The 18,164-nt window shown below is 34.4% G+C and overlaps 1 protein-coding gene across 5 annotated transcripts in view; it reads right to left on the bottom strand.

The window, feature by feature from the left end:
• The window catches only part of LOC139960577 (sodium/hydrogen exchanger 3-like), a 39,958-nt gene that overhangs the window by 5,767 nt on the left and 16,027 nt on the right, over window positions 1–18,164 (bottom strand). For 2 of the 5 annotated variants that reach the window (XM_071959034.1, XM_071959044.1), the window contains exons 8-15: window positions 17,033–17,122; window positions 11,458–11,528; window positions 10,787–11,017; window positions 9,670–9,808; window positions 8,347–8,509; window positions 6,650–6,733; window positions 4,363–4,419; window positions 2,306–3,522 (exon numbers count right to left, since the gene is read on the bottom strand). In XM_071959034.1, coding sequence (XP_071815135.1) covers window positions 3,164–3,522; window positions 4,363–4,419; window positions 6,650–6,733; window positions 8,347–8,509; window positions 9,670–9,808; window positions 10,787–11,017; window positions 11,458–11,528; window positions 17,033–17,122 — 1,194 coding nt within the window. In that variant the 3' untranslated portion in view covers window positions 2,306–3,163. The other 3 variants (XM_071959061.1, XM_071959053.1, XM_071959068.1) reach the window with 3 other exon arrangements.

Genomic DNA, 18,164 nt, shown 5'->3' with positions numbered 1-18,164 from the left:
AAAATGTATTGTGGTTTCGATGATGTAACATGAGCCGTTTTCTTCATGAATCTGTTGTAATGTATAGTGAGGGTGTACAACATACTTGATCTTAGTCATACAGTGAAAAGCAGTGTGATGTGACAAACAATAAATTCACAATGACACAGGCTGTCCTGAAAATGACCAATGACCTCAACCACAAGCTTCTTGTACTAAATGACCTCCACAAAAAACAAAAGGCTTCTTGTACTCAATGTGGTACTTCTACACACCAATATGAAATTAGTCAGACCTTTCCCTTCTTCAGATATCGTTTTTACAAGCAAGGCAAAACAAATACACACACACACACGCCATCATGAATATAAAGTTTACGATTATCATCGAAAGCACTTGCTACATAATAAGTAAACTGGTCAACTATTATACTGGTCCCAACTAATTTGCTTGACTTTCAAGTTCCATAAAGGTAAGTTGTAATATGCATCTCTCCTGAATTCAAATTAATAGCAAAGCTACACATTTCTGAAAATTTTCAAAATTATTTCCATATAGAGGGCCTCTTAGTTCTTAAATTTGAGGAAGGTCCCAATGTAGCCCTCGCTAAGCAAAACAATTCTACTTATTATTTATTTGGTTGCTTTAAAAAAGTTTATTTTATGAGGAAGAAGATAAACTAAGAATGAAATAGAAAATCAAGAAAAAAAACAACTAAGGTAAGAACTAAGATGGAGACAGATGTCTACATTTTCAATATCATTAGCAGCTTATTAATTAGTGCTGAAAAAAAAACAAAATCTACCATTGAAATTACTTATGACAGACACATTATACAACACTTATTACAATTTGGTTTTCAAAACAGACTAACATGATAATATCTCTTCTTGAAAAGTACTATATACTTTGAGTTGGTATATTTTTAAAAATATAGATTATGAATATTTGAAGAAAGAAAATACTGCATACATACCATATAAAACCTATATGAACATGACACTTACCAGTACTGAGAAATATTAGTCAGTTTCTTTAAGTTGAAATAGAAATATTGAATGAAATATTGCTCAAATCTGTTCATGCTCTAATAACTAATGGAAAGAAAAGTCCCAAAATGCAATTAATTTTACGATAAGCCATTTCAGAAATCTAACTGAAACATGTTTGAAGTCAATTCATACAAATCAAATCTCCCCAACTTCATGGAATGTGGGGAGTGAATTTGTTTCAACACTTACTTCTTTATGTATAATACTATAGACCAAATTATAACGTGAAATATTACAATATATGGCACAATCATTCGAGTAATCAATTGCTTGGGATTTGATGTAATATTTAATAATTCTCTTCTGCAAGATTTGGTGAATTAAATAGTCACCGTTTTCAAATATTTTTGTGACAAAGGACAATCATGTGACATTGATTCTCTCTCTACTAACAATCCACTTCAAATTATTAACTGCTCTTGAAGATCTGAGGTGACTTTAAAAGAAATGGAGGGGTTCCCTAACCTTTGTTAGACTCATGGACCAATGGGACCCCTTCTGAGACCACTAAATGATGCAAGCTATTGGACCCAACAACTTGCCCAAAAGGAGATACACACTCATGCATGCACATAATTTTGGTTCCTGGGGTACAGACTTCAAGAAGTAATCTAATAATCAAAAGACATTTATTATCTCTGATATGTCATCCTTTGATTCGATGCTGCTATACTTGAGGCACCGGATGAAAAATATGCGACTAGCCCAAACAATTTTAGTACCATAAAAAAACAATAGACTACACAAAAATGATAGTGATATTTTTTGCTGCTATTAATACTAAAAGCGTAAGTTGCAGAATTTGATTAATTTCTATGATTGAGTTTAACAGCAATAAGTATAAAAACCATGCAAATATTATAATATATAATATTGTTTTGGTTAACTATATAATTGCAGAATAATAAACTGGACAAGACACTGGACTAGAAAGTGTTGCAGAGATCATAATTGTTAGTAAAAGTTGTAGAAGGCTGAGCTGTGGTTATTGACCTTGGCTGACTTTCAGAGGTAAAAAGAAAAGGAAACTTTTATTGACAGCAAGTTTAAAGCAATAATTATTTCTTAGACAAATGGCATGCAATGATGTAGTTAAAAAAATCAAAGCCACATGCATTCAAATTCGTTTTTTTTGTCCTACAAATTCTATGAAAAAAATGAAAGAAATACTGATTGTTTTCTATGATTTTGAAAGAATCAATCAATGCTTTACAGAACTCTTCTTACCCTCCCACACTATACTTCAGATGTTTCGTCCTGAAGATAAAGATAGTTTGTAATAAATCGTTTTACTAGAGATCAAGTTTATAATGTACATCTAATCCATCCATCTGGATGCAACTCTGGTAAACATGATTATTTCCCAAAATAATTTCTATATTAATTATAATAATTAATATATTCATAATAATTAACTATCTCCAACATTTCAGGGGAGTAATATACTGTAGTGTTACACAGAATGTGGTACTGATATACCATTATTCTGACCTAGCAAAAAAGACATTGACATGAAATACCCTTTGTAAGCTGTTTCATAGAGACTAACTTTCCACCTTCTTAAAGGTGGTTCAACAACTATGTAATTTGACATATCTTCAACAACTGCGGTACGATTATCAAGCTTGCAGCAGACCAGCAAAATTATTAAAAGGAGCGACTGTTTAGTGATTAATCCGCCAAGCAAATCTACATCTATAGGCATGACAAATTGTTTGTTATATTTCAAATTAGCATCATGACAATTCAGCTATATAATCTACAATTTCCCTTTTGATACGCAACTAATTATGTGTATGAGCTTGTAGGAATTAGCTACTTTTTTTTGTATGCATATTGCAATTCATGTTCTACAAAGAAAGTATTTTCCTTTCTTTCCAATCTTTGCTAGCTGCAATGTCTTAATTTTTTTCGTATTGCTTACATTTAAAATCAAATGCAAACCCTGACATTTTTCTTGTTCAGTTTCTAGACTACATGATATCTCCATTCTTGCCATGTTATCAATTCATTTGTGAGAGGAATAAAAAAAAGTAACCAAAAATAATAATCCTTATCTCTGTTAACATTTTAATCTAAGCACTATTTTTTGCAATTTATTTGTGATTTTATTTGTGATTTTGACATGTTTTTTAAAGTGTTGTTGTTTGACTTTCATGTGCGTCTCCTAGCAACCTCACCTCTTCATTATCCTCCTCGTCGCTGTCACCTCCGAGAGTAATCTTGACTTCCAGATCTCTTTGTTCTTGGATACCGTCCAACTGAGGCGGCTTCTCGTCCTCCTGAATCCCCTCTCTCTGACCCTCGTCTTGTGAAGCGGGGATTTTGTTACCAAACTCATCGTGAGGGTCCTCGGATGCTCTTTCCGAGGGGGTGACGTCCATCTTCGAGAGCCGCCACGGAACCGACGACTCCTGAATGCTCAGCTTGTGTTCCTCCAGTTCCCTGTTGTCCTCCTTACCGGGGACATCGATTTCATCGACGGCATCCGCTATAAGAGCAGAGGAGAAGAATGAGAAAAAGAATAACGATGAGATGTAACTTCTGATATGCATAGTCTGATAATCTACCCTACATTACAGTGAAGACAACAGGGACACAACCAACACATACTAGGAGGGGAGAGGGGCGAGGGGTGAGGGGAAAGGGGCGAGGGGAGAGGCGCAAGGGTAAGATATCTACGGAGGTTTTATATATTTTACAAACTTTTGAACCAATGTTGAATTTACAACTGTTACTTACTATACAGTAGGATTTTTGTTTTTGTAATATTCTGCCTACCAGTCGAAGGGTGGGAGGAGGTGCTGAGCCCCCTGTTTTTTAGTCTGGGGGTCTAAACCCTCCCCAAAAGTATAAGTGGCTTCACCTCTAGAAAACAGGCATAACAAAATAGTGGTACCCATATCCTATCCTCCCTTTTCCACAATTTGCTACCTCTTTGGTTTCTCCATCCCACCCCTCCCCCACCCTCTCTCCCCCATTCTATAATTTAAATTCCTCTTTCTGTTGGTTTCACACACTCCCCTCCTCATACTTTTCCCTATTTACTCACTATGTTTTAAAAAAAAAATTTAAGTCTATTCTAAGTGATCACTCTTGTCAACTCCAGAAATTTCACTGTTTGTAATTTTTTGTTTTTGTGAAAGCATCAATCAAATTTGACTCCACATAAGAACTGATATCTTTGATAATTTGAAAAGTCAGAAAACGATCAAAAAACTAATCTTAAAGCTTTTCATACTTTTCATCAGTTTTTCACAGATTAATTGATATCTGAAGGTCATAAAGAATTACACTTATTTCATAAGAAAAAAAAAAAAGTTTTTCTTACCCGCAGAGAATGTTATACCAACGTCTTCATCTGCGATTTGATTAGAAGCTGAAAATTCTACAAACAGAAAAATCAAGAAGTAAACATCAACAATTAAATAAAACAGAATCATCAGTTGACATATATAACTGATAGAGAAATTTAATTTGAAGTTATCAGCTGGCTGCCTTTTCGGTTTCAATCCTTATTAATTCGTTACCACAAAACCATTTGTACTGTCATTTCTTAACTGAATTATGTGAGATAATTTACTGTTATTTTCAACAGAGTATACACATCAAACTGAGGAGAAATACTTCAAATCAGGCTCTTGGGATTAAAAGAACCTACATCAGTGTGTTGATAAAGTGTTTTAAGGTTCCACTATAGTAAAATAGTGTTAACCTCACTGCTAAGTTCAGTTTCTTCTGCACTTGTTTTATCATCAATATTCATTCATTTCTTGAAATATCTCTACATATTCCTTACCTTATTACTATCAAACAAACAGGTACTTTCAAATAGGTTTTATTCATTTCTGTGATTTAAGGGAAAGTTTACTAAAAAAAATCTATTTCTACCAAATGAAAGTTTAAAATATATTATAACTCAAAAGCATAATAATGATGATTGCGCCTTTTTTCTCATAGAAATGAAAAGCGAATGGAACAGGATGTGAGGAAGAAATTTTTACCAACAGTTGTTTTTTTTTCTAAATATCACTATTATCTTTTTTTCACTGTAGGATAACTTGTTACTGAACACTATAATTGTCTATAAAAGTATCTATGAACTACTGTTGTGCAACTTGCAGTCAGTATGTAGGCAATATGCAGGTAATATGCATGCAGTATGCAGGTAACATGTTTGATCAAGACTACCAACCATCAAAGGATGTGATCAAATTTTTAATTCACCATTTAATGGTTCGAACTATACCCATGGTCTTGTGGTTATCCGAATCTACATTACAAAAACTAAAAAAACTTTACAAACTTGCTTGAATTGCTGGTAAGTGTGGAAATTTAGTGACTCATGTGGTCATTTTTTACAACCCTGACAGCAAATATGCTGTTATTAAATTTAAACTGCAAAAAAAAAACACATTGCATATAAGCACAAAAAATTGGATCATTAAATTTAGAAAGCAGAATTTTAGGTTGTTTTGCAAACCAAAATTTATCCCATTAAAAGGTGTTTTTTGGGGTCACCTTTTCTCCTCTTACTACAAAATAACCATAAATTGATTTTGCATTATATCAGACTTATGGTTGATAATCCATTTTTACTGATACAAATAGCAATGAAAAATCTTTTGCCAATTTGTATTGACAGTTTGTGGGTTTAGTAAACTTGCTGAAGAAAATAGCACCTATAATCATCCATACACTACTTTAAAAGAAAAGTGCATTGACTCTAAAGGCAATGAGAAAGTGTGGAGGGAAGTGTTATGAATCAATTAAAAATGACAGCAAATGGATTATTCAATAACCTTCCACCAAAATTAAAAACATTTCAGGCTTCAGGATCAAATTGGTTTTCAATCCCTCATCAGCATGGTTACCGGTAATTCAATTTTTGTGTTGACTATCATCAACTTTTAAAAAGGTTGAAGTTTATTTTTTGTCTTATAAATGAACTTTCAGTTTTTGCATATGGTAAGGAAGTTTTTGTTTTTTCCACATTCTGTATTCAACTTTTTACCTTGCATGCAATCTATGCAAATGATATCGTTGGAAGAGAAAGATCAGAAAGTAAAAAGTTTGTGATAAGGAGTCTACATTCCCGAAAAGCTGAAGAGAGAAAGAGGAAACTTGTTAATTGACACGTAAAAAATATGAAACCATCGGCTAGGTTTTCCCGCTTTTCACCTCTGGGTTATGTGACAGCATCATGGATGAAAATGTATTAAGGATTGCAAACATGTTGTCTTATAAATGAACTTTCAGTTTTGCATAATGGTAAGGAAGTTTGTTTTTTTTCTTTTTCCACATTCTGTATTCAACTTTTTACCTTGCATGCAAATCTATGCAAATGATATACATTGGAAGAGAAAGATCAGAAAGTAAAAAGTTTGTGATAAGGAGTCTACATTCCCAAAAAGCTGAAGAGAAAAAGACGAAACTTGTTAATTGACACGTAAAAACTATGAAACCATCCGCTAGTTTTTGCCGCTTTTCACCTCTGGGTTATGTGACAGCATCATGGATGAAAATGTGTTAAAGATTGCAAAAAATTTTGCTTTGAAAGGAAAAGTTTGTGACAATGAATGAAGTAATTTGGGATCAATAAAATGATTTTTCTTTACGATTTTCTTCGGCAGAGTAATCATTATGTTTTGAATCATTGTCGGCCGGATGAATCATGACCCTTGGAGGAACTAGCAGTTGAGCTGTAAAACAAGAGATGTGAAATGCTTTCGTTAACTTCATAATTAACAGAGGATTAGCTCAAGCCCCCTTGTAGTCATGGCAGGAAAGTCTCCCTCCATTTTCCCCTGAAAGTCACATCCTGAAACTTCACTAAATTGTAGGAGTATGTGCAAAGCAAAGTCACTTGGTGCACATTAATAATATCGGTGCCACTCCTGTGGTACATATCTGCCATCTCCTCTCTTTCCAATCCTATCTTCCCCTCCACTTCCTCCTCCTTCATGCATCTAAAACATTCCAGACCACTTTATCTCTTATAGCAAGATAAGCCTCAACACTATTTTAATCAAGTTCTGATGTTTGATGAAACCTTACTATATAAAGATAAAACACCAACAACCTAATTGAATTTTGTTGTTGAAATTTTTTGTTGTTGAAATTTCCACCAAAAATCCATCATTTTGTCTGTCGATGGATGGTTGCATTCTTCTGTAAGAAAGCTAGTGATATGTCCACACATAAAATCTGCAAGCAGCACATGCTGAAAAAATTTAAATACAATCATCTAGAATTTTGTGCAACTGAGTTAGGCTAGGTACATCTGTGTGAAAGTAAAGCAAGCCCACTAGGTTAAGTTCTGATACTAGTATTGAACAGTACACTGACTGCTACTTCCATGAAGGTGATATGGATCATATGGGCAGTATCCAAGGAAAGCTACTTGTAACAGGAGAAACACAACATCAAGAGAAAGTCTTTTTTCTCTACTTACCCCCACCCCAACCCCTTCACCCTCCTCCACAACACTATTTTGAAGGGGGTTTCCTTTTCAGCTATTGGCATCAAACCATAACAGAATTAACAATTCTGATTAAACAGCCACTTTCTGAGAGATTTCTTAAAGTTTTTATAAACAGAAATGACAATCATCAATGGTTTTTAAGTTTGTAAGAAAATTGTTGGTTAGAAAGGGTTTCAAAACTAATTTATATAGAAACATGTAAAAATTTGTCACGGGATACTAAAAATTTTCAAAATATATTTTTCGACTTTCTTCAAGTTTTTGTTGATGTCCTTCAAAACAAATGTTCTAGAGAACAAAAAAGAGAAACATATAATCAGTTACACTGGTTCGCAAAACTCAATGTCTCCATCGACAGAAATTCTAAGTCAAGGTTTTTCACACAAATTTCAATGTGACCATTGGTGCATTAAACAACACATGACAGCAGCAGTGTTACTTTATGTAAAGACCATTATTAATAGTTAATTATTATTATTATTGTTATTAAAATTATTGGAAAAGAGCAAAGAAAATGTACAATTCATACCCGTGGCCTCTGGGTAGCAAGTCCAGCACCCTACCAACTGACTTGTCCTGCTCTCAGTTAGAGGTGATCCCTATATTACCTTTACTTAGATTTATATGAATAATAACAATAGCAACTACATCTAATGATACTATTTATACTATTATTATTTATTATTATTCATTGCAATTTATTATAATTCATTATAATTTATTATAATTTATTATTATTTATGATTATTTATGATTATTATTGTTATTATTATACATGTAAAATCTCTCACAATCAAGTGCCTGACAAAACTGACATATTGTAAAACCTACCATCACTTCCCTTCTTGCTGTGTAACGATGTTTTCGATTTCTTGTGATACCCGTGTCCCCGTTTCTTGTGTTTCATTTTATGGTCGATGTGGATCTTCATACTTCGATACATAAGAGATTCGGGATTAGAGGCGACGCTGACTTTTGAGATCGGGTATACATCCTGCAAAGAGAGAACACATACATAATACATCATCATCTTATTATAACGAGCAGCCGACATGATCTTAATTCTATTATCGGCAGCATGATTCTCAGTGCTTGTGGGTTGTTGTTGTTTTTCTAATTTAACATACAAAGTGACCATTGATAACATATCAATTTTTTTAATTTCTCTGGAAATACGCTGTTAAAATTTAACAAAAGCAATCAGAAAGCAAACAGCAGGTAGGATGAGTTGGTACATAACCCTCATCATGTGTACAGCTGTATATAGGTAGCATGAATCAGTACATAACCCTCATCATGTGTACAGATGTATGTAGGTAGCATGAATAGTTACGTAACCCTCATCATGTGTACAGCTGTATGTAGGTAGCATGAATCGGTACATAACCCTCATCATGTGTACAGCTGTATGTAGGTAGCATGAATCCGTACGTAACACTCATCATGTGTTCAGCTGTATATAGGTAGCATGAATCAGTACATAACCCTCATCATGTGTACAGATGTATGTAGGTAGCATGAATAGTTACGTAACCCTCATCATGTGTACAGCTGTATGTAGGTAGCATGAATCGGTACATAACCCTCATCATGTGTACAGCTGTATGTAGGTAGCATGAATCCGTACGTAACACTCATCATGTGTTCAGCTGTATATAGGTAGCATGAATCAGTACATAACCCTCATCATGTGTACAGATGTATGTAGGTAGCATGAATAGTTACGTAACCCTCATCATGTGTACAGCTGTATATGGGTAGCATGAATCAGTACGTAACCCTCATCATGTATACAGCTGTATGTAGGTAGCATGAATAGTTACGTAACCCTCATCATGTGCACAGCTGTATATAGGTATCATGAATAGTTACATAACCCTCATCCTGTGTACAGCTGTATGTAGGTATCATGAATAGTTACATAACCCTCATCATGTGCATAGCTGTATGTAGGTAGCATGAATCGGTACATAACCCTCATCATGTGTACAGCTGTATATAGGTAGCATGAATCAGTACTTAACACTCATCATGTGTACAGCTGTATATAGGGAGGATGAATTAGTAAGCAACACTCTGTAATCCTGCTATACATGAATGACTATGACAGAACAATGTTTCTGAATGACAAGAATCCTTTTTGTCAAAACTTACCGAACGAGCCCGATACATATTATTTGTGAGGAATTCTGTATGATGGTTAACTGATTCTTTCTGTACCCTTCCAGGGACGGCTTGTGTATCCGTTGCATGCATATCTAAACATGGTACTCCTTCACCCATAGGGACTTGCCTGCAATATCAACATGAGAATAAAAGTAGAAGATGTGTTATAACTAGATGCTATACAAGAAAAATCAATCTTGCAAAAATTGAAATTTTAGACTGGTAACCATGTATCGAGATATTTTACTAGTGTTTCTGTATTTTTCACACTGTCGGTCGCCCATGAGATTTAGATGGACTGAATTCAAGTCAGACCCACCTTCATTCACGGATTCAAGGTCTGAGTTCAGAATCCAATAAAACACTTTAAACGAAGGGAAAAAAGAGAAAGCAGAAGGTAGAGGAAGGAGGCAGGGAAGGAAGTGAAACAAAATGGAGGGAAATGAAATAGGACAGGGAAGGAGAAGGTATGAGGAGGCAGGGGGTGAGAGGAGGCAGGGAAAGGAAGGAGGCAGGGGAAGGAAAGAAATCTGAAGTAAATGGGAAAAAAAAAGGACAGAAGGGGAAGGAGAATGTTAGGAGAGGGAAGGAAGGGAGTGAAATTAGAAAGAGTGGGATTAAAACTATACTTGTTCTTGCTATACCTGTATGGGATGGAAACAGGGTCGTTTGTGTCACTGCTAAAAGATTTTAGGACAAGATCTTCCATTAACCCAGACTAATTACTGAAACCAAAACACTCCCTGAAGTCAGTTGCTAGCAATACAGACAGCTGTCTCTATATTGCAAGTGATGGGACTACTGCTTCCACATTAAATATCAAGGATGAGCCTGTGGTAATAAAATAATCATGGAGCTTTGCAAAAATTGCGGTATAGGCTCCAGTTTGCGTATGCTACAGTGTGTTAGGATAATAGTTTTTGTCCCTGAGGTAGAAAAGAAATCACGGATATTCCGCGAATTCGCGGAAAAAGCTCATGCCTGAAATATATAGGTAAAAAAATAGTTCAATGAGGTTGGTTTTTATAATTGTATAGGTTTGGATGACTGTCCATTCTATATGACTGTTTGTTCATGAGAGAAAGAGAGAGAAGTGATTATATACCCAGAGAGAGAAGCTGAGCTGCTATTGTGTAACATCCCAGAGCCACCGATCTCAGTCCGCAAGAAATTGCTGACGCTAGCAGAGAGATGAAAGGTGCCATGTTCCTTGATGTAATCAGTGGCGTCCTTCTCCGTCAGCTTTTGGTAGACATCTAGAATCTTTGGATCGCTCACTGCTTTGTAGTCTCTTATCAGCAACTTTTTCAAAAATTTGTTGTCAAAATGTCTCCACCTTTACAGAAAGAAAAACAAAACAACAATAAGGATATTAGGAAAGGGAAAATAAGACTAACAGCTATAAAGTTATTCCAGACAAAGACTAATATGCAGGAATGAAACAAATGCTCTGTGGAAAACAAAGTTAAGACCATTGTACCATTGAGGTGTTACACTGTGTGAAAAATGTGTTGCACTTCGATAACAATAATCATCACAGTTTAAATTATGGTTGAGATTCAAGAATGACAAAAGCAAACAATAATTAAAATAGATAAATGATATTACTATTGACTCCTGCTACATTATCTAGCATGACTATAAAGGTCACAACCATTTTTGTTTACACAGTTGAATTTCAAAGCATGTTTTGTTATGTTACGTACTGTCAACTGAAGTTTGTTTTTCATAAACGGAACACAAAATAACTATGAAAGATAAGTTTTCGACACTCACTGTTCTCGTACTGAATTCCTTCCTTCGTGACCCAGTATTAATTCCATACCAGCCAAGATGTGGTCATTGACCTAAAAGGCAAAAAAAAAGTTTTTTTTTATGAACTTTGTAATTGCACAGATTAATACACCATGTATGGCAACAAGCTCCACACAAACACGCGATATTATTTTTGGTGACTAATGTTTATAATTGATCAAATTCCTGTCAAAATCTTAATAGGGTTCATACTGAACCTGCAGAACCCCCTCCTACCCCACCCCCTACACCTCAAAGCATCCAACCATTGGTTGATTAAATATCATGAAAATTTAATATTCTTAGAATTAAGTCATCTACTGACAAGCCCTAAAAGAAATTTTAATAGAAAATAATTTTGTAATTGAAATTTGAAAAAAAAATGATACAGATACAGATTAAATAACCAATTATATCATCATGTGTACAGAAGCAGTCTGTGTTGAATTGGAACATTTAATTCATGTAAATATTCAATTCTAGCAGTTTCAACATAGCATTGGTAAACAATAGAAACAAGATTGCAATTAATTACACTCAGGTCAAATCCCAGTTGTATTTCATGAACAAAGAAAAACCAGTTATCACTCATTCACCCCCGGTTGTTGCAACTAAAATAAATCAAGTCTCACCATCTTTTTGTACAGGGTAGCATACAGCCCACTTCCTGCTACTCATTTACCCTAGAATCTATGTTGAAAGATATGTCTGCAACTTTTGTATAGATCAATTCCAGTTGAAGAAGGAATACAAAGTATTACAAGCCTGGTTTAACTGGTAAATCATAGGCTGGTACACACACAAGGTGGTACATATCAAACCAGAGCTTCGAAACTAAAAGGCTAAACATACTTTCAAGTTTCCTGTTCAAGAGATAAAATCCTGTAGGCCAAAGTTTATTGTAACTGGTGGTGATGAGTGCAAACACTGATGTCACAGGTACCAACAGAAAAATAGAATTTTTCTGTTGTCGCATATGTCATAGATGGTCATAAATGTATGCGTGTAGTGGTCATTAATTGTAAAGTGGTCATAAATTCCTTTCTCATTCACAGACTGTTTACAGAGCATTATATATCACTGTTATTAAAGAGGAAACTGGGAAGGGAAAACACCAACATCATGCAGGGAAATGTTAGTATCTGTAGTACTGTATTGTGGAGTAACCAGAAACTACGCAAAACTGCAATCAGGTCTTGATGACGTGAGAAAAATACCAAGTTGACAAGATTTCCACCTTTTGGTATCTGTTGACCTAGAAGGTCACCTTTCACATGGGTGAGACATCTTCACAGTCTTATACTACTAACCATTGCAAATTTTTCCCTCCTTGGGATACAATGCATCTTTCATATTTTAATTTGTCTGCTGACCTAAAAATGACCTTTGACTTTCATGAAAACAATGGGACTATTCTCTGTCTCAATATGGGGAAACCACATGTACTAAACATGAGATCAACCAAAGTTACCTTTCTTGAGATACTTTTGACAAGATTTTTAAAGTTTGACCTCTAACTGACCTCAAATAACATTTTGACCTTCAATAAAACAATGTGATCCATCTATTCAGCCATCTATTCATTCCATCTTGCAATATTGTCTTCATTTACAATGCATTTAAGACACACACGCATATATCCACGCATACAAACACACACACACATCATCATAATTGCAAAGGTATGATAACAAAGGGAAATTTCAAACCTAAACCCTGAGAGGAATAAAGTACACATTTTGGATCCATCATCTGCTGACCACTACTACCAAGTTTGATCAAAATGAAACATTTATAGCCCTGTGGCAAGCAGGCGTTTTTGTGTTTGCAATTTCAGTTTGAATTCTCATGACCCCATATGACCTTTGACCTACTTTCTGTTGATGAAATTGTCCCCACACCACACCACACCACACCACACACCATCCCCCCCCCCCCTCTTCCCCAATATAAGTTACAACTTCACAAGATTTGGTTAAAACTCAGCAAAGAACCTGCAAGCAATAGCCTTTCAACCATTGTTGACAGACATACAGATAGACACAGACATGCATACATACTTTCATGACAATAGCTCAACTGGCTGAGTTAAACTGAAATTTGAGACTTCACTTTTTTTTTATTATAATTTCAACATTCCACCTTTATTTCATAACATTTCTTGGATATCATATTGAACAAATGTATCTACTGTATACTGTACGATGTAAGAACCATGGCAATCTTTAAATTGCCATTCAAAACTGCCATTAGTTAGAAATGGATCTAAAAATAAGTGACATCGTTTGGAGGATATCGACTTTTGAAAACTGTTGGGCCGTGATCGTCTAGTCAGCACTTACTGCTAGTACTGTGCACTGATCCATAAACATGGGCATGGACTAACAATGCAAAATGCAGACAACACGATATGCACACAATGCCTTCAGGAGTAGGCTAACAATGGATAAGTTATAAGGTTTCCTCAAGTTGGCATTTTGTGAAATAAACCCAGTTATTCACTTTTTCCTAGAAGTGAACTGTACCAATTTAAAATGAAACTTACTGAACAACTAGCTTTAACTTTTAATAATAGAATGGATTTTGAGACTGGTGTCTACAGCAATCCTGTTACTCCATCAACTTTGGCAAAGTGATTTGTACACCATTGCACATGTGTAACAAACCATTGAAGGAAACCATTCCTTGTTAAATATGTGTAACAGTATTAAACGGGATATTAACACACTTTGAGATGCACTTGTTCTTCACAACACTGTGCTCTTGCAAATTATGGAAGCTTGTCCATGAGGCTTCCATCTAACTCATTTCATGGAGGAGAAATATTTTCAAAGATTTTTGCTTTAGGCCTACTGCTTATGAACTTAAATGACCTTGGCCTCAGTTTATGATTTAAAGTTACTAAAATATTGTCCACTACCTAGTGAAGGAGAAGGACTTCCAAATGTTGTAACTAGCAGAATGCAAGGGCTACTAAGGACTGAACTTCAAACTTTTAAACTCGGTAAAAACTGTCTGTCCCCCACCCCCCCCCCCCACATTTCCAAAACTCCACTTTTTTTCTTGATTGTGACATATCAAGGCTAAAATCTCCCTACTTAATGCATTGTGCATGTAATGCAATATGAGATGTAATATGTTTCATAATTTTGTTGTCTGTGTTATGCCATTTAGAATCAATTTTTTCTAGACTATGACATCTCAAGGCTACAATTCTACCTAAAATTATCTATGTATTACTATGAGATGTAAAATATTGAATTTTTTGGGCTATTGATACTTTTCTTGTCTGTGTTAAGGTGAATATCAGGAATAGCTAATTAAGAAAGACAAAACATTTTTGAATTCCAATTTTTTTTTTCTGGATTAACAAATATCATCAATTCATCCTTAAAATGCATTGTATGCAGGTAATATGAGATGTTAGAATTTTAACTTTGAATTGATTTTTTTTTTTTTGTCTGTTAGGAGCTGATGGAAACAGCCAGGTGCTAAATGATTTAACGGAACTGCTGTGAATGATGCGTTTTTTTCTTTTATCAAAACTTAAAAGTGATATAGAAATGGAAAGTGCATCAACAGCAGTTGCTTTTAATGGTTTGTAAACTATAGTTAAACCAGTAGCAGAAGTAGCAGTACGGATACAAGTCATCCTGTACAATGCAATAGACATGTATGTAACAGCTTGTTTAGTCGATTGCACAATCAATACGGGTACTTTCCGAAGACCAAGAATGGTTATCAAAGATCTAGATACGCCAACATATGATTATAAATCATGTTCTGATATCACAACTTTTGCATCCATCAGTATCAACCACTACAAATACACATATTTAGTGAGTGTTTATCCGTCAGCTCCATCCTATCGAGCTGTTTACCTAATCAATCGACAACCAAACTGCTCCAATGGGAGAGACACATGTCAATATTGACTTTTCAAAATTATTCATGATTCATCATGAGAAAAGGATTTAAGTTACTCTGCGAAGTGGTTCACAAGTGGAACCACGCGGGAGGCGGTTAGGAAACCAGGGAGGGGTTGTTTACTCGTATGAGTGAATGATGACACAATGCCATGGAAACTATTGTGTAGTTTAAAAACAAAAGATGAAGAATCAGATACATGAATACAGGGAAAAAGAAACAGTCATGTGATTTATAACACCCCTGTGATGAAGTGGGAAAAACTAATGCCTAATGAAAAAGGGGGGTATGCCAAAAATAATAACATCATGCATTAGTGAGAAAGAATGTTGTGATGTTGCAATAATGGAAGGATAAAGATAAAGAAAAATTGGCGATTCAACTAACTGCACAGTGTATTATACAACAGCGTACAGCATAAAAAGGTTTCTACCGGCGCACACATTTTTGGAAAACACTCCTCTAAATAAATCTATCGGTCCTAGCTGCTCTATAAATAGCAATCGTGACTCAATGTCACTTGCTCTTTTCAGGTGAACTTAGGTTTAATCATTGCTAGCTCACATGTTTTGTTTTTTTAAAAACAAGCCAAGCTGCAAAATGATAAAATGTATAAAATTTATTGATCTAATATTGATGAGCTGACAACAGAATTTGGCCTTTAAATATATATATACATATATCTATATGTATATATATATATATATATATATATATATATATATATAGATATATGTAAATATATATGTATTTATTCATTGTTGTAACTTTGTTTCTGTTGGTCTCACCGATTATTCATTAATTTCATTAACTACACGGTTACTATTTTTGAAAGATCTATTTTTGGAAGATGGATATGTGCTATGACATACATACTCTATGACGTACAGTACTTGGATTTCACTCACAATTCTGACACTGCTAGAATTTAAGCATTTTATAATTATTTTTATTTGTTCACAAGATCTTAAACAAAATGATTTGGCGAAACTTGTTGTGAATTGCGAGTACCATAAATAGAACCTTAACCAATGATGATTCCTGAAACTGAGTGAATTTCTGAGTAAATATATCATTTCCACAGTAATCATGCATATAGCACAAATGTACTAAAACTTCTTAAACACATGTTTAATGGATAAGACAGCATCAATAGAAAAGTCTAAACATGCTTTTACACCAGGGCATGAAAATTGATTTAAATTGATACATTTTGAAAGCTGACAAGCTACAGTAACATTTAGAAGCCATTTAATTTTAGCATAAAAATCTCTTTACATCAAAGCTGGAACAATTCAAACCTGGACAGAGGAACAATTAACCATAAACACATTGCTTTCAAATCATATTTATATTTCTTCTTCTAAGTTGTGTTTTCATTCAATTATCTTGCAAAAAACTATAACTTCTCATAGCTCAACAAGGCTTGTATAAACCTGAAAAATATTTTAATCCAACTTAATTATCATTTTTTTCTTTTTTTTCTAAAAGGCTTGACAAAGATTAAATCAAATAATATGAAAGATTACCAAATTCATATATTTTTTACAGATAGATGTCGCAAAGCTTTTGATATTGAACTACTTGTTATCACAGACTAATATAATGTGAACGGTGGCCATTTACTCACCCTGGCAAATATTTCCTCATTCATAGATGGTTTGTGTTTCTCTTCCTTCTTGACATGAAGTTTGTTCACCAAAGGTTTAATTGTCATTCCCTGGAAGAGGCAATTAATGAATATTCATTATTCATTACAAACTCAATAAACTACAAAGTGAATAAATTATAAAGGATCCACTTGTTTTTGCGTTCACCTTCTGTAGCCGGTTAATGTCTGGTCACATGTTTGATTGCTAAGGTTTTATTTGCCATTCCCTGGGAGACACAATTTATATTCATTATATTAATTACTAGGTGAATAAATCACAAGGTGAACAATTGTAAGGAATTCCATGCAATCTCACCCAGTTGGGAAAATTGTCCCAACTGGCTAAAAATGTCTAGTCATGAGTTTCTTTACTAAACTTTTAATTGTTATTTTGCAAATGCCGACGATAAAATATTGAAGCTCTTAACACGACCCCAATGATGGTATTAGTTTCAAGGTCAACCCTGCTTAACATTATACCTGGAAAATATGAAAAGAAAAACATAGAGAAAACTGAAAGGTTCTCAGATCCTAGTGACTGTATGACATCACAGATTTACACAATGACAGCTGCTAAACACAATTTTTAAACTACTCTCCAAAACAAAGCAAGAATTGTCTCAGAGTTGTTTGGGGTAGTTGTTCATGTCGAAGAACTAAATATGGTAGTATGGTGACTAGGGTCATTCCCTGCAACACACAATTAGTAATATTGATACAGTCATAGCAACCTCCCCAACCATGACCAGACTTGAACAGAAATCCATACTCCATACTAATATATATTCTCCATACTAATACTCCATACTAATACTCCTACTAATGCTCCATACTAATATATATTCTCCATACTAATACTCCATACTAATACTCCTACTAATACTCCATACTAATATATATTCTCCATACTAATACTCCTACTAATACTCCATACTAATACTCCATACTAATATATTCTCCATACTAATATATATTCTCCATACTAATATATATTCTCCATACTAATACTCCATACTAATACTCCATACTAATATATATTCTCCATACTAATACTCCATACTAATACTCCATACTAATACTCCATACTGATACTCCATACTAATACTCCATA

The sequence above is a fragment of the Apostichopus japonicus genome, chromosome 3 (assembly GCF_037975245.1).
Source record: "Apostichopus japonicus isolate 1M-3 chromosome 3, ASM3797524v1, whole genome shotgun sequence".
Taxonomy (NCBI): Eukaryota; Metazoa; Echinodermata; class Holothuroidea; order Aspidochirotida; family Stichopodidae; genus Apostichopus; species Apostichopus japonicus.
This window is presented reverse-complemented; position numbering and strand designations above follow the sequence as displayed.